General features: G+C 35.3%; 1 protein-coding gene across 1 annotated transcript; it reads right to left on the bottom strand.

Moving 5' to 3' along the window:
* Positions 1-108: 108 nt before the first annotated feature.
* Positions 109-22,928, bottom strand: LOC142337725 (uncharacterized). Its single transcript, XM_075387187.1, has 6 exons — positions 21,868-22,928; positions 13,842-14,019; positions 8,111-8,247; positions 7,410-7,527; positions 3,325-3,459; positions 109-954 (listed from the first exon to the last, which is right to left on the bottom strand). The coding sequence occupies exons 1-6, from the start codon at positions 22,173-22,175 to the stop codon at positions 667-669; spliced, it is 1,164 nt and encodes a 387-aa protein (XP_075243302.1). The 5' UTR covers positions 22,176-22,928; the 3' UTR covers positions 109-666.

Here is a 22,928-nt window from a genome sequence, read left to right as displayed (position 1 = left end):
TGCAAACAATAATTCTACGGACTATGATTTTAAAAGTAAAATCAGATCTATTCTGTTTTTCCTTCCTCCCCCTAACGCCCGTGTTTTAATGACCCCCACTTATAAATTATTAATTGCTAAACCTAGCACGTGCACCAGGGAGGCGTAAAACTTCTGCCCACTAAGCTGGGGGGGGGGGGGGGGGAGCAGAATAGATCCGTAAAATCCTCCAAGACTTAGAAATTCGCAATCACAGCGCTGCACTTAATATGGAAAATATGAGCATTGTCAAATTACGGATAGACTGATAACCATTTTTTATTGCACTGGAAATGATAGAAGTGAAACTAATCTAGGCTATATTGTACGCACTTCCAAATCAACTTTAACATAACAGGAATTTTCACAATAACATAACAGAACACAGAAACGAAGCTTTAAACGAGTCTCACGCAAATTTTCATTTGCTAATGGTATTAATTTTTTGCCACTCATATTTTTAGTGTAAGTTTGAGAAATTACCTTCTGATTTCGAAATTCGTTGACAACAAGCTTTTTATGTCAAAATATTGTCATTTCAACGTCACAATTTCGAACGACTTGCTTGAGTGAGTAATAACTAGCGTCTACGTTGCAAACAATAAATAATGATTTCGATGAAAGTGACCCGTGAAAGTGCGTTGTATGCTACAGTAACTGTATCACGTCTTGTACACCTAAGGGTGTCGTTTGTTCAGATTCTTCATCGTTATTTGACCCACTTTTGGGCGGAGTGACGTTCGAACTCTGTGTTGGATTTGCTTCCCGGTAATCGTTGGTTACACTGTTGTTATTATTATTGTGCACTGATGACGTAATAGCTGATGACTGACTTTGTGACGTAAGTGACTCTTCGATCCTATTGACAATGTTGATTATGTTCTCCATGCTCTCTCCCGTGAACTCCATGAGCCGATGCGAACACAGATTGAATACCTGTTGAGAACAGGGGGTTCCAAAGTTCAGTCTTGATCAGTATTTAATCTTGATTATTTGAATATAACGCTGAAAGTCTTCGACAAAAAAGGAAACGACACCGTTACTAGACGGACGACTTCCTCAGTTTTTACAATTGGACTTCAAGAAACAGAGCCCAGAGCAGATAAATTATTTGACCACTAATTAGATAGATTCTCCGACCAATAAGTTGGGTGGGGGCTATATCCGACCATCTCAGCTATTATATAGATTATCTTACCACTAAGCTGGGGGCCTATAATTGGAAAGACCCATAAAAAAATCTTTAAAATCTCCACTCTGATGACATTTGCCTCTAATTGCCTGTTAAATTCAATTCCGCTCAATTGAAAACTCCATGTGAAAACATAAACCGACCAACGTCGCAAAAATTGCTCCGAAAGACAGGTGGGACTTCTAATTAAGAGGGGGCTGTAGCCTAGATGAATTTTAATGGTAAAAATTCTCTACTAGGAGGGGTTCAAAAGTTCCCGTCGTACTAGATTTAATCATTAACCACTCGGCTATCAGGACGTTGGAACTTCTTACCTTATAATCGCTCGTTTTAGCACCAGACTTAGTTTCTGAATACGAACAATTAATATCAGGCCAAAATCAAGAAGTCCAGCTTGAAAAAAGTAAACAAAGAAGGGATGTCGAAATAATGTTTTAGAACAGAAGCATAAGTAACTCTCAAACAAAAATTTTGCATAGAAAAAGATAACATCGGAAACGACTCGAAGAGTCGGTATATATAACCTCTTAACTAAGCTAAGCTCAGAAATATCAAAGAAAACAAGGAAATACCAAGCCTACACCGACTAACGTTGGAGGAATTGCTCTCAAACTAGTGGCGAGGCAAACAATTTAGGAGGCATTGACGGGATAGAGATACGTTCATGGTGCAAAAACATCTGACCAGGGAGGGGTTCGAACACGTGGTAAGCGAAAAGGTTGGTAGCTGTGGGTGAGGTAGGAGGGGGTACGTTGCGGAGGGGATGTAGGAAGGTGGGTTGCATGGGGTTATTTAGGTGAGTGTGCCTGCAATTTATAAAGGGAAGAGTGATTGATAAGGGATCAAAACTTAACTCAAAATTAATTTCTGACCTCCAAAAATACCCGCAGTACCAAATAACTATATATTAAAAACTAAACAACTGATCAAGTCAATATTCAATATTCAAAAACTCAGTCAGTAATAAACAAAACTTCAGTTAGTAAGACATAGCCAATAAAAAAGTTGTGTAATCTAAACTCTTAAGATTAACAATCACAAATATCAAGGAAAATATGGAAACAACAAAAAACAAAGTTAATTGCAGAATAATACATATACTGTTTAAAAGATGCAGACACAATTCGTTAGTTTGTGCTTGTGGGTGTTGTTGCTGGGGGGCTGGTGATAATTGAGGGTGATCGTTGGAGCGGAGAAGGTAGGAGATAGATAGGTTTGGGGGTAGGTAGTGGGGGGGGTATGCGTAGTGTGCAATGGGAAGAGATGGGAAGATTGGGGGCGAGAGAAATAGATAGGGGTTGTCTGCACTTTTCATAGAGAGGAGGGACTGTTATGGGATCAAAACTTCTCGAATCATTTTTTGACTTTGAACTTTACCGCAAGTTCCTAAGAATTTTACATCAGAAACTAAGCAACTGTTCGAAAACAGAAAACACGTAGAATGCCAATACTCTTCGAGTTGTAAAAAAGAAACACGTCTATAATAATTGCTTCAAACTTTGTTCAAGAGCAATTAAACATAACCGAACAACGTCAGGGGAATTGCTCTCAAACAACCGACGAGCATTTGCCTTCGTTAGTAACCAGATGGGGCTTAGAGATACTTGCATTGGGGGGGGGGATGATAGCGAAATGGGGGTGCATGTGCGTGTACCCCCAATTATTATCAACGTATGTAAAGTTGCATAAAAAAGACCTCGGGTCTAATATAATTGCCATAAACTTCGTGCGATAAAGACAGCGATTAAAAATCACACTCTGAAATGTTTACTTAAGTGTTTACTACTACTACCCACCGTTAAACTCAGATGTGAATAGCTCAGCGCGAAATGATTGTACAGATTGCGACACTGACGAAGTCACTGCGAAAATCTGGCATTCGACGATAATAGCAGAGTCACGTAAACTTGCTTGAAAGAGTCACGTAACCGTTTGTACGTTTAAAATGCCGACAGCTTTTAAAATCTGGCACTGCATCTGCAAACATCTGGCATTCTAGAATCTGCCTTTTTAAATTCAAAACTTGCACGCGTGTTTGAACTTAAGAATCTGGTTGAATGTTTCATTTGAAAAAATCTGATTATATTGCAAAAGGATTATAGTTGGATACTGACGTTCTGTGCCTGTGCAGATACGGCTAGACAGGCCATAGTGTAAAGTAGACCAGAGGCAGCCAATAGAGATGCTCTCACACCACACAGTTGCTCACTTGCCACACATTTCTGCAACACTCCCACGGAGGATTCTACCTATAGAGTATAATCTGATTTTCAATAAAATCCAATTTTTCAAATCGAACTCCAAATATTTTGAATTCCAAGAAATACAGCGCGCTACAACATTCCTAGGCGGCCCAGATTAATCTACACTTAGGGTTACGATTCTCAATTTAAACTCTATTTGAGCAGACGTCACTTTGAGTCAAGCAAGCCATGTATAATAAAAATTAATGCATGACTCAACTAAAAATTTACTCTAGAGTAACAAAGAACGACACGCACACCAATTTAGATACAGAGTGGAAAAATTCACTAAGCATTTGTCTTCTCGAGGAGTTATCAAACTGTTGCAACAAAAACTGATGCATGCCGAATTAAAAACGTAGTAAGCCAACACCTGAGCTACAAATTAAAAACATGACTGGCAGATAGCTCCCTAGATATGCAGTATCAAAAAGAAAATAAAAGAACAGGCCGAAAAAGAGAAATAAATTTCTCTTCTTTTTATCAGTTCCCGAGACGTTATACTTTGATTACGAATCTGTATAACTTATTGCTGCTTCTATTAGCTGCTCTCAAATAACCTTCAATCATAGTGAGACATAATCAATTGACCTCATCTCCTCGAACTAAAGAAAAGAAGACATCATCTTGATAGTGAGAAAAGTTATTTTGAGAGTGATGTAAGTCCCGTGTGACTCAACACTTAATCACGCGAATTAACAGAAAAATTCGCTATTATGAGTTAAAAATGATGTCACACATGCAAATCAGTCGAAATTGCTTGAATAAATGAACAAAAAGCAGATTTGAAGTGATCTTGGCGTCATATGGTTGTAACAAAAATCTTGGCGACAATAAAACCATAGAAAAACACACTGAACTACAATCAAAAGAACTGAATTAAACGAAGGACCGGAAATTTGCCAGCAACGTCAAACTATGGCAGTCAACAAAGCACATGATTCTTTATGCGCCGAAAAAATATCTTATTTACTTCTAAATTTAAAAAAAACAAAAATTAAAAAAATTTTAAAAAAGTTCCAAACAAAATCAATAGAAAATCAACACTCTGTACATTATTGACACCATGTGTCATTAGAATGAGCACACAATATAAGAAATTTCTGAAAAGAATAGCAGACAAGTCAAAATGTGCAAAACTGAGAAAATTGGCAAAAACTTGAAGCTTAAATTAGTTAGAAAAACCATAATTACCTACTCAAGTCTCTGCTCACAATATACCGAACAATAGAAAGGCTTAAGGCTATAAGAGAGCTGCTGAGCCACTTAATGATCTACGCACATAACTTGTTTATCTCTTTTTTGAGAAGGGAAAGTCAAATGGGTCAGACGAAAAAATGGTCAGGCAACAAACTGCACAACATAGCTGCTAGATAACCAGAAAGTAGCCGCAATAGATCTGCAGATCTCAGTTTAAAAAAAAATAGTAAAAAAAATAGACCAACAATATTAACTTTTCTAAATATACTGATATTAGTAGCTCTCAAATACCCTTCAATTTGAATTACAGGCAGTTATTTCACCTTATCTCATTGCATTAAAGTAAATAAGACTAAATTTTAGAGTGAGGAAGTCATTTTTGAGATAAAGGTAAGTCACATGAGACCTAAAACTAAATCACGCGAATGAACAAATAAATCACTCCAATAAGAAAAAGAAATGACGTCACACACGCAATTCAGCTGCGATTGCATGAACGAAGGAACAAAAATCAGATTTGAAGTAATTGTGACGTCATATGGTCGTAGCAAAAATCCTGACGGCGAAAAAAAATCATAGCCAGAAAATAGTCGCGCCGCAATAGCTTTGTGGATCCTGCAGTCACAAAGATAGCAAGAAACAGACAAAAAGAGAAATTTCTTTTTATTAAATAATGATATGTAAGGTTATGATTAACAATCTCTGTATAACTTACTGCTGCTTCCATTAGCTGCTCGGAAATAACCTTCAATTAGAGTGCGACGCACTCACTTGACTTTATCTCTTCGAATTAACGTTCATTTTTGAGAGAGTTAAGTCACGTGTGACCAAAAATTTATTCACGGGAATGAACAAAAGAACTCGCTCTAGTTAGAGTAAAAAATGACGTCACCCATGCAATTCAATTGAAATTGCATGAACGAATGAAAAAAATCGTCGTAAAAAAAATCTGGACAACGAAATAAAAAGCAAGAGAAGGCCATTAGTAGCCCCAGATATTGCTTTGCGGACAATAAAAAAAGAAGGCCAATAATAGCCTCAGCTATGGCTTTGCGGCTATTAAAAATATTTACCATACTAATAGCACACAAAAACAAACATTGAAACCAACAGTAAAATTGCAGCACGTCGCTTTCAAAAACCTATACTTTTTTCAAATACCAACTTCTCACCTCACTTTAAAGGCACTTGGAAACAATCACGCTCCAAACATACTAGCCTTTTCGCTCCCTTTACTACTCCATCGTGATAAAAATCAACACTCCCACTGACGTGAAGAAAGAGTGAACAGACCTTTAAAAAAACAGCACACAAATACAATTCAAATATTTTGGATTCTAAAAACCAAGTCCAATAATAGCCTGGGCTATTGCTTTGCGACTAAAAAAACCACAAGACTAAGATAATTGATTGACTACGAACATCGTTTGATAGCAATTGAAAATACAGAGCATCAATACAATCCAACTCCTTTGGATTGTAAAATCAAAGAGAAGGCAAATAAAGTCCCAGCTCTCACTTTCCGCTATCAAAAAATCATTGGCAAAACCAAAACTTCAATAACCATATAAATAAATTTTGAGAACGACTTGTAAATAAAATCTCGCCCCGCTTTAACAGATGTCTGGAAATAAATTCACGACTTACACCTAATTCGGCTGATGTAAATTGTATGAACGAATGAACAAACATAAACAGACTAATGTCGGAAGAATTGCTCTTGAACGACAGTCGAGGCAATTTAATTCATCAGGGGCTCTAGCCTAGATCAATTTTTCTTTATGGCAAAAAAGTTTGAACCCACCGGGATTCGAACCACTGACCTCTCGCCCCATGGACACCCTCACAAACCACTGCGCTACAAGTGAGTTAATTCTACTACGCCGGCCGCAACCGATTTTATATTAGCAACTTCGGAGCACTAGAAATAACTCAAAAATGACGAACCAAAGCGTGAAAAAGTCACTTGAGAAGTCAAAGAATGTTCTAGAAGAAAAGCGCAAAATTGTCAAGCGAAAGATTTGCATAAAAAAGACACACACGTTTACAATAATTGCTATGAACTGCGTTCAAGAGCAATTAAAAAGCAGATTTGAAGTGATTGTGACGTCATATGGTCGTAACAAAAATCTTGACAAAAACAAGAGAGGTCCAATAATAGCTTCAGCTATCGCTTCGCGGCTATTAATTAAACATAGCCGGCAGATTGCCGGAAAATAGCCGCCGTTGACACGCTTGGTGCACATCGGATTTGAAACAGAAAAAAAATACAAATTGACCGATTTTTTTTCTGTTTTTTTAGAGTCAAAAAGTGTTCTAATTTGGCGTGGAGTTTCAGTTCTAAAATTATACTTAATTCAGCTTGTAAACTGAAAGCTTATAAACTTCATACCAATGTCAGCTAGTAAACACTCTAATGATCTTTGATAACCTAATTCTCAATGACTCAATTCTATTGTTCAATAGAGGATATAAAACTACTAGGTCAAGACAGGATATGGTAAAAAAAATTGAGTGTTTTGACAGATCCGTAACAGATATGCACAACAACTTATAGACCTTGGGCGTTATCGGTTTGCCTATTTTCTCCTGGCAAAAAGTCAAATCGGTTAGATGAAAAGCGATCAAAGCGGGTACAACGATTATGGTAATGGAGGACTATACGTTATATTACCACAAAGCTGAGGCCTAAAATCGGAAAAACCCAAAAATTCATCAATGAGCACAAATATTCAGAGAAACGGTTGAGTACCCACCATTGTCCCGACAATATCCGTGCAGACGAGGAACGAAGCCATAGGCTGCAGGAACTGACAGGGCGTCACACAGTCCAACTCCCACTCCAAACACACCGCCATACACATCTCAAACTGCCTACACACAATCAAGCAGAACACTTACATGTACACGTAAAGAGATATTTTATAACATTGCCAAAATAAATACAATTTCATTAAAACAAATATAAACCGACTAACGTCGGATGAATTGCTCTCGAACGACAGGTGAGGGCAACTTATTTCGAGGGACTGTAGCTTACAAATGTTCTATGGTTGCAACAAGAATGCACCAACACGGTACCCCGTACCCATGTTGATAGTCTGGCATTTTAATTAGTCAGCTACAATGGCGCTAATTTCCTTTCCCTAACAATCACCTTTAGCAACGAAGTTGATTTCAGAACGCGAACAACTTAGATCACTCAAAAATGAAGAACGAGAGTGTGAAAAAGTAAAATTCACCGATTCAGTAAAAAAAAAATAGAGCTTAAGAGGCTGAACACAAGACAAACTAAATTGATACAGCGCATTTTCCTTAAATTAGATGCCACACAGTTTAATCCTTTTGGTTAAAGAATATTTAATTGACATGATAGTGATTGCAAGCGATCAACAACCTTAGATGGTTTCCAATCACCTAGATCTAAATCAAAATGGAGTCCTAAAACTATACGTACTTGATATCACTCTCACTGAATGCATTGTAAGTGAAGGTCTGAAGTTCACTCGGCGTCACAGGACACGTCTCTCTAAGCTTAGAGGCCAACAGATACCCAGTTGCTGCCACTAACTGTAGGGAATCGTTAGGAATTACCTGGAACAGAAAACAACCAACGAATTCGTTCAATTGCCTTCCATAAATAGACAAGATGGGAAGTGACAGTAACGTGCTCAAGCTACAGATTGTAACTTTATCGACGATAACGATTAGCATAATTTCAACTGGAGACTACTATAGGCCGAATGAATGATATATATTGATTAAGAAAACAATCACCGCATCTCTGATTTGATGTTAGCGGTATGACCGGCCGCTTAATTCTAAAACATCGCTGGCAGATTGCCCGAAAAACGCGATAGACGTTTGTAGCCTACCATGAATTGAAACAACTAAAGAAATAAGATTGACAAATCGACCACCAGCTTTTTAATAAACCGCTAGACTTTTTGGGTTAGATTCGGACTGTCATTTTTATGAGGCACATTTGCTCTACAAGGAAAAAGCCCTAATGGAGCTTTTTCAAAATTATATTCGATACTAAAACAAGACCCTATTACTCAGGAACTAGGGCATATAAGTTTGGCACTACTTAGATGCACACTATTGACCTTTAATTAGTAAATGTTCATAAAATTTAAAGTTCCATAAGTGAGCTCAGAAGTCATTTTTTGAGTGAGGTAAGTCGCGCAATTGACCAAAAAGCAGAAATGACGTCACGAACACAAATTTTAAATGCAAAGCAGTAGAAGTAACCGAAGTTATGGAAAAAGTCAATTCCAAGAAGTCAGACTAAGACGAAACAAAAATCTGTTAGACGAAGTAAAAAACATAGCAGGACAAGTCCTGAAATACAATTCAAAGAATTGAATGAAAAACTCAGACGTAATCTAGCTGACCAGCAGATCAATTGAACAATTCCAGCCGGAACACAAACAAAATCATCTCACAAAATTGAGGAATTAAAAGAATCAAAATTAAACAAAATATACTCATTGATAAAACTCGAAGCTTTAAAGACTACGGCAAAATTTTTTCCCTTTAAAAATACCTATTTCAAAAATATGTTTAAAATCAATTTTTGTTTCTGAAATCGGTCCAGTATTATATCTGCAATACCTGAAAAATATTCATTGGCCCTTGAAGATCGTTGATTAACTCGAAAATGACCAAAAAACTTAAGAAAAAAAAACAATTGCAAATTATCAGAAAATGTTGCTGAAGATTGTGATATAAATATCTTCAGAATCATTTCTTTGTTTCTAGAGGCTATCCAGTAACCCAATTCCAAGCTTTAAAAAACTCATTGGCTCATAGATCGATAGGCAATAAATTTTAGAAAAAAATTTCAAATTTCAAAAAAAAATTCGTTCTATTAAAATGTTGAAAGCCTTTCAATTGCCCCCTAGCATTTAATAATTATTTAATAACATACTATCGAACAATGGATGAGGTTACCTGTCTACTAAGACAAGAAAAAATAATTAAAATAAAAAGTTTTGAAAAAACTTGAAAAAAATTTCAAATTTCATCAAAAAATTTCCAAAAGTCGAAAGGTTAAGTTGTTGAAAACAAATCCAACTAAAATGTTAAAAACCATTCCATTAGTACTAGAAATTATGTAGTGCCCTATTAACAAACCTCAAAGGAGATTGCCTTGTCCTTGAAGCTGGAAAAACTGCAAAAAAGACAAAAAAAAAGAAAAAAACACCTGAAAAAACTGCGAATTTTGTCAAAAAAAATTGCTAAAATTTGTGATATTCAAAAGTTGAAACCTATTCTATGACAAAAAAAAATTTTTCAGTAACTTATCATCCAACCGCTAGAGGTTTTCTGGCCCTGGGACTCAAACAACTTGACTAATGACAATAAATGTCGAAAACATGAAAAAATTGCAAGCTTTGTCAAAAAAAAAGTTAAAAACCATTCCATTACCACTAGAAACTATGCAGTAATCTATCATCAAACCCTTTATCAAACTCTAGAGGAGGTTTCGTGGCACCTAGGGCTAAAAAACTTAAAAAAATGACAAAACTTTTCAAAGAACCGGAAAAAAATCGCAAAAATTAGTATCCTTTTGCGACTTTGTGTTTGTAGTACCAAATCTCATAAAATGGTCATAACAAGCAATTTTGTGTCGCAAACGACCTTAGTCAACTTTTTAAAAAAACAACCTAAAACTAATCGAAAAAAGAAACTCAAAAAAATCTCAAAAACATGAAAAATTGCATCATTTTGAGCCAAAAAACTCCTAAAAATGACCTTTTAACCTTAAATTAAGGCCATCCCAGCAGCTGCACCACTATTAGCAATTGAAGGACAACTAAACACCACTTTGGGCCTCTAATGAAACTTAATGCCCGCTGGGCTTTACCTGTTTATCCCGTTTTAACGATCAAAGTCATTGAAAAATGTGTGAGCACATCTTTAAAAAAAAACACAGCGCACCAATACAATTCAAATTTTTTTAATTGTAAAAAATTAGGAGCGCTATAATAGCCGCTGTTAGACGAAGTTTAAAACATAGCAGATCAACTCCTGACGTACAATTCAAAGAATTTTCATTGACTAAAGGATAACAAGACCTAGAACGCACTTTCAGTGAATTGGGAAAATCATTTCCTAAAAGAATCAGATCCGAAAATTAAAAAAACAGAAAATCAATGTCAAATTGCCGCATGTGAACAAAAAACCACTAGCGAGAAATGGAATTTTGGTTCAAAAAAACTAGATCTAGAATGAACTATGAATGGATTGGGAAAACCAATTAGAAAAAGATCCGATCCAAAAAACCGAAAAAAAAACAGTAAAAATCAAAGTGAAATTGCCGCATGTGAACAAAAAATCACTAGCGAGAAAGCGAATTTTTGTTAACACCGTTTTCTCACACTACTTTAAAATTAGAGCGAAAAAATTTCACACCGCAAAACTACTCGCTTTTTCGCTCCATTTCCTGTTTCGGCGTGACCAAAATCACTACTCCATTTTGACTTCAAAAATCATGAAAATGTGTGAACAGATCTAAAAAAAACATAGCCGGAAGAATTCCGGAAACGACTCGAAGCAGCAAAATGCCCATACTTATTACTAAGCAACTAGAACAACTACCGTGAACCCTAAACCTCTACAAATACCATAAAAAATTAAGGAAAAAAAGAAACGGCATTCAAAAACAAATTAAAAAAAAACTATAAAAACTTTTTTAATAGTACAAGGGAACAAAACGCCTAATAAGGGTTCCTTGCAATTAGAGCAATGAAAAGCTCGTACAACAATGGGCAAGTCATAATAGGGTGGGTAAGAAATTTGTCTAAGATTAAAAAAAAAGAAAAACTGCAAAAAAATAAGAAAAATAAGAAAGATTAAAATTTCAATTTTTGTGTCATTTTTCCTAAGAAAAAATTGATTTATACCACCAAAACTTTAATTAATTGGTATCTGAAGATTCGTTAAGGAACAAGCTTCTATTCAAATCCCACTTAAAGCCGTAAAACAAAAAAACAGGTAAAAAAAATCATTAAATTTTGTCAAAAAATCAGCAAAACTGATCAAAAACCTCCAAGTTAGCATAAAAAATCAAATCAACTGCTTGAAACCTTCAATCCTATCAAAACAAGCCTGAAACTAATACAATATCATAATCAAACCTCATAACCATAAAAGTTGCAAAAAAACTGCTTTTAAAAGCCGCACGTGAACAAAAAATTTCGCTCGCTTGGAGAAATTTTTTTTACACATCAATTTCTCGCTCTCTCTCAAAAACAGCGGTATGAACAAAAACCACTCTCTTTTCGCTCCGCTCTTCACTTTTGTTCAGCGCCAAAATTTTTTCACGCGTTTCATTTCCCGCTTCAAAAATTACTCCAATAAAATTGATTTAAAAAAAGGACTATTCCAATACTCCTCTTCGAGTCGTAAAAAGACAGCGCCCCCAATACAATTCAAATTCTTTGAATTGTAAAAAATCAGGAGCGCAATAATAGCCGCCTGGAATTGCTGACGAGGCTATTAATAAGAGCTAATTAAATCACACAAAAATTCATTAAGTGATGTATGAGAAAGCCAAGAGATTCTATGGCCTAGTACCAGTTGGAAACGCATCTTTCGAAGCGCTACTTCCAAAAGAAAGCAGACTTAAAGCAAGCGGAGTTACTTTTCCAATACTTACCAGTTTCCCCGAAGAAAAAATTATCGATCAATTTAAATCTTTCCAAGTATAGAGCAGCAGACCAAACTGAAAACTTTCGATTTGTCAAAGTAGTGCAATGTACAGCAGCCAATCTATCCGAAGCTGCGATGGATGCACTTACAGTTTCATATGATTTTGTGAACACAGCCTGCATAGAAATTCACGAACAAGATTTTTTCACAAAAGCCCTGCAGTGCTTCATTAACAGCTTTGAAGAAAAAAAAGTAGCATCCATCCCATTGCAGTTGATGAAGTTTTAACCCAGCTGACAGCATAGTGCATAATCATGGAAGCTAGCAGCGATGCCGTACCCCTTTTTTCAACAATTTTTATACAACTCGGTGTTGGCGGTGTTCAAGAAGCAATTATTCACAGAAAGTTTTGCATGAAAGAATATTGAAATCATCGGGTAAATAGAACAAGTGATCTTTCTCCGACCCGACAAATGCGAATTCCGACCAACAGTAGAGTTAAACAGTATCAACAAAAGAACTGAAAAATGTCGTCGCAAGCTTGAGGTGCTAGGCGCAGCAATTGGGAGCTCAGAAAACGTCGCAAGTGATCTTATGAAACGAATAGCGAAAACTACTGGTATCTTGAATGAATTCGACGACCCATAAGTCTCCTTAAGCATTCTACGTCATTATTTTATTTGCTTCGTTGGAGCACTCCGACAGAAATGGTTTCAAATACTTCAAAAAATGGTAAATAGCGGGAATATATCAAAATCAATTTGGCACTGTTCTTAGTGAAGACTCATCGGTTCACGCGACCTTCTATATAAATGTAATAGGATTAGGCGTGCAGAACCAGTGTTAGCTCCCTCGTTAGCTCTGTCATGTCGCTGTACCTGCTCGTGACATGCATAACTAGTTGGAATCCAAAACACAACTTCCGGTTATAAAACTCACTAGCCTTCTCCCAGAAGAAAATTCAATGAGCTATTTCTAAGTATATGACTATATTATTAGCATCGCTTTGTCATTTTATTCTTATAGTACACGAGTTGGTCAATGAAAAAGTTAACTTTCTAAGTCTCAAGGCTTAGTTTTGCTGATGCTTAACTAAAGTGATGCCTAAATTATGCAGTGTGCGTATTCCAAAAAAAATGCATTGATTATTGATGTTTTGTTTGCAAAAATTACTCATGCAGAAAATGAAGAGTAACGGTCCGAGGATTGTTTTCTGATCTAAATTGAATCAGTATTAATAGCCAAAATTATCTAAAAGCTGTAAGATAATTGCTTAGATTCAAACTTAGATTCAAACAAATAGTAAATCACCGAAGTGCTGATAGCTTCGTAATAAATAATAGTATGACAATTCGGATTTCATTTCTAATCAGAACCTGACTGAGGATTTTTCTGTGAAGTTTTATTTCCTAGACCTCCTATCAGCAACGCCGGCATAGACCCTTAGTGTTCTTCAATTATATTAGCAATTACCTATGCACCATGAGAATCAAATTTCAAGTTCAATCCAGCTATAATATTGAGCTTACCTTTAAAATCAACATCTGATCGAAGAGAGCCATAGCGTGAAAGACTACGTTGGGGTCGGCCTCACGTGATTCGGATACCTCCAAGAGCCACTCGAAGCACTTCTGCCTCATCCACGGCTCAATGTCATCAGAGGCATAATTTGTCACAACAGCACCACTTGACATATCACGCATGTACCTACAACAGTCAAACCACAGTTCACAACGGTCAAACCAAAGTTATTGGACTGGCCATTACTAGATACCATTATCAAGGTGTAATTGCACATATTCCGCCACGGAGCGGGGGAGGGGAGTAATGATAAAAACCCGTTTCCCAGTGGTTCGAATCCCGAAATCAGCGGGGTTTTTGATTGAAATAAGTCAAAAAGTGTGCGGCAGAATCCCCTCTTATCACTAATGAGGGGTTCCATTAACTTTTCCATTAAGATAAGATTTCGCAAACCTTTTCGTCGTAAGGACCCTTCAAATGAATGGTGCAGAACTGGTTTAAAAAATGACAATAGCCCAAGAACCAAGATTAGCTCGTAGAGCTTTAACAAATACCGTTATTAGGGTTAAAAGTATCAATAACGGATCTCTATATTACAACGAGGGAAAACAAACAGTTCTCACAGTCATTTTGTATTTTGACATGAGATTTGCAATAAAAATGGTGAAACACACTCAGCAGATTGCCGGGAAAACGCCACCATTGATTCCCCTAACCCTGGCTGTGATTCAAAGAACCAAAATGGAAAAACATAGATTGCCAGAAAATAGCCGCAATAGATTCGTAGATCGGCAGTTTAAAAAAACAGTAAAAAAGACAGACCAAAAAAATTCGTCTTTTCATTGAAGGCTGATCTGTTATATTTTGATTAAAAATCTGTATAAGTTATTGCTGCCTATTAGCTGATCTCAAATAACCTTCATTTAGAGTGACACGCACCCATTTGACCTTATCTCTTTGAATTAAAGTAAATAAAAGTCAATTTCAAAGTGAGGAAGTCACTTTTCAGAGTGAGGAAAGTCAAGTGTGATCAAAAATTTAATCACGCGCATGAACAAAAAACTCGCTCCACTAAGAGCGAAAAATGACGTCACACATGCAATTCAGTTGAAATTGCATGAACAAATGAACAAAAAGTGGCTGTGACGTCATATGGTCGTAACAAAAATCATGACGACAATAAAAAAAAAACATAGCAGGACAAGTCCTGACGTACAATTCAAAGAATTTTTATTGACTAAACAGAAACACTAGACCTAGAATGGACTATGAGTTAATTAAAAAAACCATTTTAAAAAAATCAGAAAAAAAAATAAGAAAAAAACAGAAAATCAATGTCAAAATGCCGCATGTGAACAAAAAAACCACTAGCGAGAAAAAAGAATTTAATTCAAACAAAAAAATTAGGCCTAGAATGAGCTGTGAATGGATTGGGAAAACTATTTAGAAAAAAATCCGATCCAAAAAATCGAAAAAACAGTAAAAATCAGAGTGAAATTGCCACATGTGAACAAAAAACGACTACCGAGAAACCGAATTTTTGTTCAAACACCGTTTTCTCACTCTACTTTAAAATTAGAGCGAAAAAAATTCACGCCGCGAAACCACTCGCTTTTTCGCTCCATTTCCTGTTTCGGCGTGACCAAAATCACCACTCCAATTTGACTTCAAAAATCATGAAAATGTGTGAACAGATATTAAAAAAAAGACAGCGCTCCAATACAATTCAAATTCTTTGAATTGTAAAAAAATGGGAGCGCTATAATAGCCGGTTGAGACAATGATGGCGGCTAATAATCACTCGAAAATGAAGAAGAGAAGTGAAAAGTCATTTGGGAAGTGTTCAACAAGGCTGATATGTCATATTTTCATTAAAAATTTGTATAAGTTTTTGCTGCCTCTATTAGCTGCTCTCAATTAACCTTCATTTAGAGTGACACACACCCATTTGACCTTATCTCTTTGAATTAAAGTAGATAAAAGTCAATTTCAAAGTGAGGCAGTCCTTTTAGAGTAAGGTAAGTCAAGTGTGACCAAAAATTTAATCACGCAAATGAACAAAAAACTCGCTCCACTAAGAGCGAAAACTGACGTCACGCACGCAATTCAGTTAAATTGCATGAACGAATGAACAAAAAGCAGATTTGAAGTGGTTGTGACGTCATATGGTTGTAACAAAAATTGTGACGACGAAATAAAAAAAAACAAGAGAAGGCCGATAATAGCCCCAGCTATCGCTGTGCAGGTATTAAAAAGAAGAACTCAAAATCTATCTATATTTTCCGAAAGTAAAGTGTCAAAGTAATGAAAACCACTGAGGATTATTTTAAGACTTAGTAGCGGCCGATCAGACATTTCATTAATGGACTTAAATGATACAACAAAATCCACAACAAATACAAACAAAACACAAAAATTAGCAATTTTTAAAACAAAGTCAAAGTTACATAAGCCACCAGCAATGAATTTGAACCATAAATTAGGGACATCTATGCCTCATTAGCAACGGAAGATGCCAGCACTTGATCAAAAAAATAGATAAGACAACAAAATGAACAACGCAAAAAAAAAACAATTTTAAAAAATGCTAATATTTAGTTAAAACAATAAGCCTTTAAGTTCACTAGTAATTGACTGCCATTAACTGCCATTAACGAGATTAAGTAATAAGACAGCAGAAGTAAGAAAAAATTTGGCAAACAAAAAAAATTCACTAATATTGGTTTCCAAGTAAAAAAGCATTAGCTACCAGTTCAGGGATTTAAGCAAGTGCAAATAGAGTACGCATATGAAATTTAAATATGCGATAAGAAAAAAACATGGAAAACAGAAATCAAATTGCCGATCGTGAAAAAAATCACTCTCAAAACCAGAATATTTATTCAAACACCTAATTCTCATCTCCCTTTAAAGGTCGTTTTTAAAAAATCACGTTGAAAACGTAATAGGAATTAATCAATTCTCTAATTTATCATTATATCAATTGGCATTATGCTTAAAAAAATTAGTTTTTTACCAATATTTTTTAGCAATCGTGGTTGATTAATAATATTTAAGTTTAAACTCGATCACATGCCCAGAGTAGCAGCATGTTGGATGACGTATCTTGTTTCGAAATTCTATTAGGAAGTGGGATTTCGTGATATGCCCTCACAATGGGTGAGATTAAAAGAAGAATCAGGTTGTCATCTAGGTTGCCATCAACCAGTCGGTCATCTATCAGTAGGTAAGGAATGTTTTTGTTTCTAGAAGTAACTCCCTTAAGTTCATTCGAAATCTATAAAGTTGTTTGGAGTCTCCGATGCATTTTAAGAACTTCTGTTCAAAACATTTCTGTTTTGCTTTGATTGTTTTTCCACTTTTGTACGCAGTGCTCGGTTCATATCGCAGAAAATTAGGTATGCACCAAAAAACTGGATCCCTGTACCTAAAAATTTTACATTCAACATAAACTCAAGAGAAGTAAGTGAAAGAAGTCATTTCAAAGATAGTTACCAAACCAAATTTGTAACCCGAACTTTGCTCAAAATCTTTTTCTTTGTTAGACGATATGGGATTCTCGGAAATAAATAAAGTACAATTAAAACATCTTTGACGTATACATCTTAATCAACATTTTATTGATTTCCCGATCTCCACAAGAATAGAAATTGACATCAGAGCTAAGAAAATGAACTCACTAGCCGTGCAAATACCACGCTGCACTATGCATTCATTGATGTGCGTAAAAAGCCTACAGGTAAAATACACAAATTTGAATCAGGCTAGGCCATTGTTTGAGCTAAAATTGGTGGTTTTTGATTGGAAAATTGTCCTTTCATTCATAGTTTCAACAACAGTTTCAAGACATTTAATTACAACCAAATCAAGCCATGGTTTACTTGAATTTACACTCTTGTTGACCGCTGAACTTTTAATAGACACGAAAAAGAAGTTGGCTCACACATTCCCTTTCAAGGAGACAACTGCTTTTTGTCATTCCTGAAAATGCCTCGCTGAATGAAACAGCTGACGAACATAGATGCAAACTGATTTTGCAATGTTGGGCAGGAATAAAAATAATGCGTAAATAAGCACAGCAGGGATTTTTCCAGGGAAAAAAAGCTTTGCCAAAACTTTTTATCTTTTCTTGCAGATCGAGACCAACTCAATTGATGATTCTAGGACCATTTCTGAGGCATTCAGCAGACAATAAACATTTAGTTCTGAATGGAGACCTCGCGTTCGTAACTCAATACTGGGCCAGTATAAATGCAATTCCTCATCATTACTGAATCATAAACTGATTGATGTCACTTCTTTGACTTGTCAGACTTGCATTCAGTCTGATTTTACAATGGAGAGCTTCTCCTTTGCACCGTTAATATACGCTTGAGAGAAGCAAATTTCAAGCGAGAAAGCGCGCAAAATATATTACATGGGAGACTTGCATTTACAATTGCCCAGTTCTGATTTACACTTGGAGTTCGGCACGGGCTTAATTTATTCAAAAACTGCGCCTGTAGGTTTCAGCAGTGGTTCTTACTTTTACCGCATACCTTTAACAGCATTAAACTTCATAGATAACATTTTAAAAACCTTCTTTTCATCTTTTTTTAATTATTCTCAAATTTTCCGCTTTATTTAAAATTGAACAATATGACAGCATTCGCTTCAGCTTGGTCATACATTTCAATGGCTAGAAGAAAATTACCTGTAGTACATGAAAAATAATTTATACATTTATTGACTTTTTGCAAAGTCATAAACATTTATGCAGGTAATAATCTCACTGCTTTGGTTTCAAAGATAAATGCAAAATCCCCAAAAGGGCTTTGAAATATATTTAAGGTTCTAATTGCAAGGCGTGTCGTCATAAAGTACTTAATAAGTACTTATAATAATCAATGGGCTTTGCAAGTCCTAATAGTAGCTTTGGTCTCTTCTGTAGTCTATTTATGATTTGTATCTTCAGTAGTTTTCATAGTTCTAAAAATTAATTGAACGCAAAACATGATGATTCTTCTGTCTGAATTCAACGCTACAGTAAAAAATGAATTTATTGTTCCGATCAACTTTAGTTAGTGAGGAACTATATGCTGAACTAGTTTTTTTTCACAGTTGTTCAGTCGATTTTCGCCTATCAAAATATCCATCGTACATAGTTGTGACCGGTATCATTAGAAAACTTGTCAAGCGTAGAATTTCAAATTACAAAGACTTTTTAGCAATTCATTTTTCCGACAAGCAACCCAGGTTTAAAGGTTTGTGAATGACTAATTTGCGTTGTCTTGTTCGCATTTTTTGTAATTTTTCTCAAAACTTTGATCAATTTTGCCTAAAAATAACAAAAAACTACTAATAGTCTGATTAGTAAGATAAACGAGAGTTGCTGATTTGTTTGAGTCAACTGTTTTGACTACAAATTCGACTAAGTTTTTGAAAATTTAGCATTTTCTTTTTTATATAAAAAATGGAATCAAATACGCTTATTTGGCCCACGTTGTCCAGTTTCACCGGTAGTGCAGTCATAAAAACTGTAGACCAAAATCTTTGAGTATTCGGAGCTTTCTTACCTCCGGTTCCTAAGAAGGTGTTTTGGATCTCACATTGTAGCGGTCTTCGATAATTTCAATCGATATAAAAAGGCATCGATTATTTTCGATATACTAAGAATTTCGTATACAAAAAAATATTACGCAATATTTGGAGCAATTGCGTTTTGTAACAGCCGCACAGCGATAGCATTTTTATCATCCTTAAATTTTTGCAACGAAAATGGATTCGAATTTCGAGTCTGTCCTTTTTGAAACATTTTTGCATTTCTATTCCAAATTACAGACAAGTCTCTTTTAAATTAAAATTCCATCTAATATGAGGTCCCATTCATGTTCAAATAAGGTCGAAGTATTGCTTTCTGAGTAATGCTCAGGGTTTTTATGGCTCAAAAAACTTGTTTTAGTAAATTATCAACTAATTCTTCAGTTTTGGCAGCACTTCAGGTACTTTTTGTAGTCTTATGGCCCAACACATTAATCAAATGTCTAATTCGGTATCTACGGAGCTATTAACAAAACTATATTGTGCTTGAAGATTAAACATAATGGTTTTTCGCTAACAAAAATTAATATGTAAATTCATTATTTATATGATATATAGCGACTTTTTTGGGTGAAAGTAGCTGTTTCGGTTTTATTGACAAGCTATTTTGGTTTAAATGACAAGCACCAATTGCGAAACCATTTTTGAATTAATTTTTACAATTCAAAAAATATTCCAATTTTAATTTCAGACCCGAACGATTTCAAATCAAAGCCCAGTTATTGACAGGCCAAACTTACAAAAAAATACGTGCCAAAAAAAACCAACGAACATATGCTAAATTTCTTGAGAAAACCTTCTTGCTGTTTGGTCTTCAACACCATTGGCGTAAAATTGTTAGTGAATTTTTTACTTCTGCCTGTAGTCGTTCTTATTTTGTAGCCTTTCAACATAACCGCTAATGAAATGTCCAATTGGCTTCCTAAGCACTAAAAATTAATCTTTCTACTATTTTTCACTTGAAAATTTGTGGTTCTTCTGACTTATGACTTTATAAAATACGGAGAATTGTTACCTTTAATCTTAATTTTAACCCCCTTTAAGCGCAGTCTCGGCAAAAAAGAGGTTGCATCCTATATCAAGAGAGTCACAATTTGATCTTCAGCGTTGTTTTTTCTTTTAAATAATGATTCTTTCAAGTTGACACTACGCGCTTTTATATTTTTTCTTCACTTTCCAATTTTTGGAGTTCTCTTTTGATGTTTTGTCCAATTATCATACGAATGGCACATCAATGACCAGTCACACATCACGTTAATGCCGTTAAAAGAAGGCGCAATTGATCATACTTAATATTTTCACTAAGATTTATAATTTTTTAGGCTTCGACATCTTTTCCTCGAATTTGTTGATTTTTGCCTGTATTTGTGGTCGTATCACATTCTGTATAATGACAAGATTCAATGGCTGTTTATGAGGGTAAAAAGGAAGCCATTCACTGTTTTCAGTTGATAGCTAAGTGTTTTCATTACTTTGAAATTAACTGTTTTCAAAAAGTATAAAAGTATTTTTTAACTTCGCATTTTCTGTTTTTCTTTGTCTATTTGTTAATTATTTTCAATAAAGACAGGTCTATGTATTTTCTGGTGAAATCTAATGCAACTGGTTTAGTTTGATTATTATCTGATGCTTCTTTGACTTTTCATTTAAGTTTTAGAAACATATGTACATTGACTTTTGCTCGTAAGTAGTGCCTGCTGTTTTTATTTGATTTTGTTGTTTGCCTTGCCTCATACTCTTCTTAATGGCAGGTATCATGGACCAGCTAATGAGGCATGAATTAATTTGTATAGTGGTTTGAGCTTAAAGCTATTTTTAACGGAAAACCCAATTATTTTCGAAGAATAATTTTGAAAGTTTTCTCTCCTTCTCATTTGGTAGACAATGAAGTCAAAAATTTAGTTGAGCGGGGTCGGAACATTATGTGCAAACGCACATTACCGAGCCTCCTTGTTAGAAAAGAGAAAGTTCTGAACTGTACAACTTAAAACAAAAACGATCCTTCACCAATCACTCAATATCTTTCTCTTGAAAGGTTTTATTTCATCGTATAGTTTTGAAGGTATCACAGCGATCTTGTATCAATGTTGGAAAAAGAGTCATTCATGTTTTTTTAATCTAGTTTGTTCAAGTACTCCCCGTCACAATTATAGAGTAATAGTAAAAATTTGAGGCTGAATCGACAAGGAATTAATTTGCACGTCGTCTTTGACCAGATCAAGAACCATTAGATTACCAAAGATCATAACATTAGATTAAATTATGAGCAATATGATTAGATTGAGCTTGTCGACCCTTGTTATTTATGGTTTCATAAGGCCGTCTTGGTTTCAACTCATTACTAACTCGTTTTGAGCCCTTTAGTAACATAACAAGTCCAAAAGCAGGCGTCTGATATACACGTGATTATTTGTTTTCATAGATGGGATTCGTTTAATAGAATAGCACACTAACCTGAATGATTTTGGAATGAGCGATTTTTCCAGCTGTAACAAATTGTTAAAACTTTTCCAATCAGTAGTCGAAATTGAATTTGCTGTCGTCTTGTTTGGACAAAACTTAGACCAGAATAATTTGTGAATCGTGTTGGGGTCTGTATTTGTTGGAATTGAGGAAATCTTAGTCGTGTCAATTGCAAATGCAAACTTGGGTTTCTTCGCGTTACTGTTATGCCCTGCATTTCCATTGCTATTGTTTGAGCCGTAATTGTTGCTAACATTGTCTTTGTTTGATGCTGACATTTGCTGTGTAGACCGTTTCATGTTGATTGACAATTAAAAGACGAACCAATTAATCTGTTTCCGTCTATTTCTTGGTTTCCACGATGTCAGAGAAAAGGAGCCGTATATACAGAACAAATTTTCTGAAAAGAACCAGAACGAAGTTACTGAGTTAAAGCAAGTTTAAACAAACTACAGTATAAGTGAAAGAAAGCAGCACCAGGAACTATAATCTAAGGGCGTGTGCACCATAGCAACAAAAGCGTGAATAAGTTTTCGGCGACACAAATAGCGCAAAATAATTTTTGATTTAATTTTGACCGCTTAGTGATCCATAAAGGTGACAAACTCGAACCAAGATTCCATTTGACAAGTAAGAATAACTTAAAACCAGGCTTGGTTTAAATAACCAACTTGGCTTTTTCGAGTCTTCGTCACAATTGAAGTGATGCCCGCTGTTAGTGTGATAGCCTGGTAAATAAGGTAAACAAAGTTTGAAGCATTGGGACGACAGGAACAAATAAAAATAATACGGGTTAGTTCGAAGCTTAAACAGTCTTAATATGTGTATTGTTTTAAGATTAACTCATATATAAGATATTTCATTAAGTCCAATCATGCAAATAGCCAGAACCAACATTCAATTTTTTGATCTGCAAAATTAAAGAAAATATGAATTGCTTTCGGTGGAAATTTGTAAGAAATTCTGGAGCAATCCTTACCCAGCGTTTTGGTCAAGACAACTCGACCAAAATGAAAATTGAGTTCCAAACCAAAAGTAGTTTTACTAACTTT

This window comes from Convolutriloba macropyga, chromosome 4, assembly GCF_964194025.1.
Source record: "Convolutriloba macropyga chromosome 4, txConMacr16.3, whole genome shotgun sequence".
In the NCBI taxonomy this organism is placed as follows: domain Eukaryota; kingdom Metazoa; phylum Xenacoelomorpha; order Acoela; family Convolutidae; genus Convolutriloba; species Convolutriloba macropyga.
Note: the sequence above shows the minus strand (reverse complement) of the source record. Positions and strands in the feature narration are given on the sequence as shown.

Excerpts from the sequence above, each read along its gene's own strand:
- LOC142337725 (XM_075387187.1), bottom strand. The coding sequence starts at position 22,175 with ATGAAACGGTCTACACAGCAAATGTCAGCATCAAACAAAGACAATGTT. Across the intron at positions 8,248-13,841 it reads ATCAGATGTTGATTTTAAAG|GTAATTCCTAACGATTCCCT; the intron begins GTAAGCTCAATA and ends TTTCTGTTCCAG. Across the intron at positions 7,528-8,110 it reads TTCAGTGAGAGTGATATCAA|GCAGTTTGAGATGTGTATGG; the intron begins GTACGTATAGTT and ends GATTGTGTGTAG.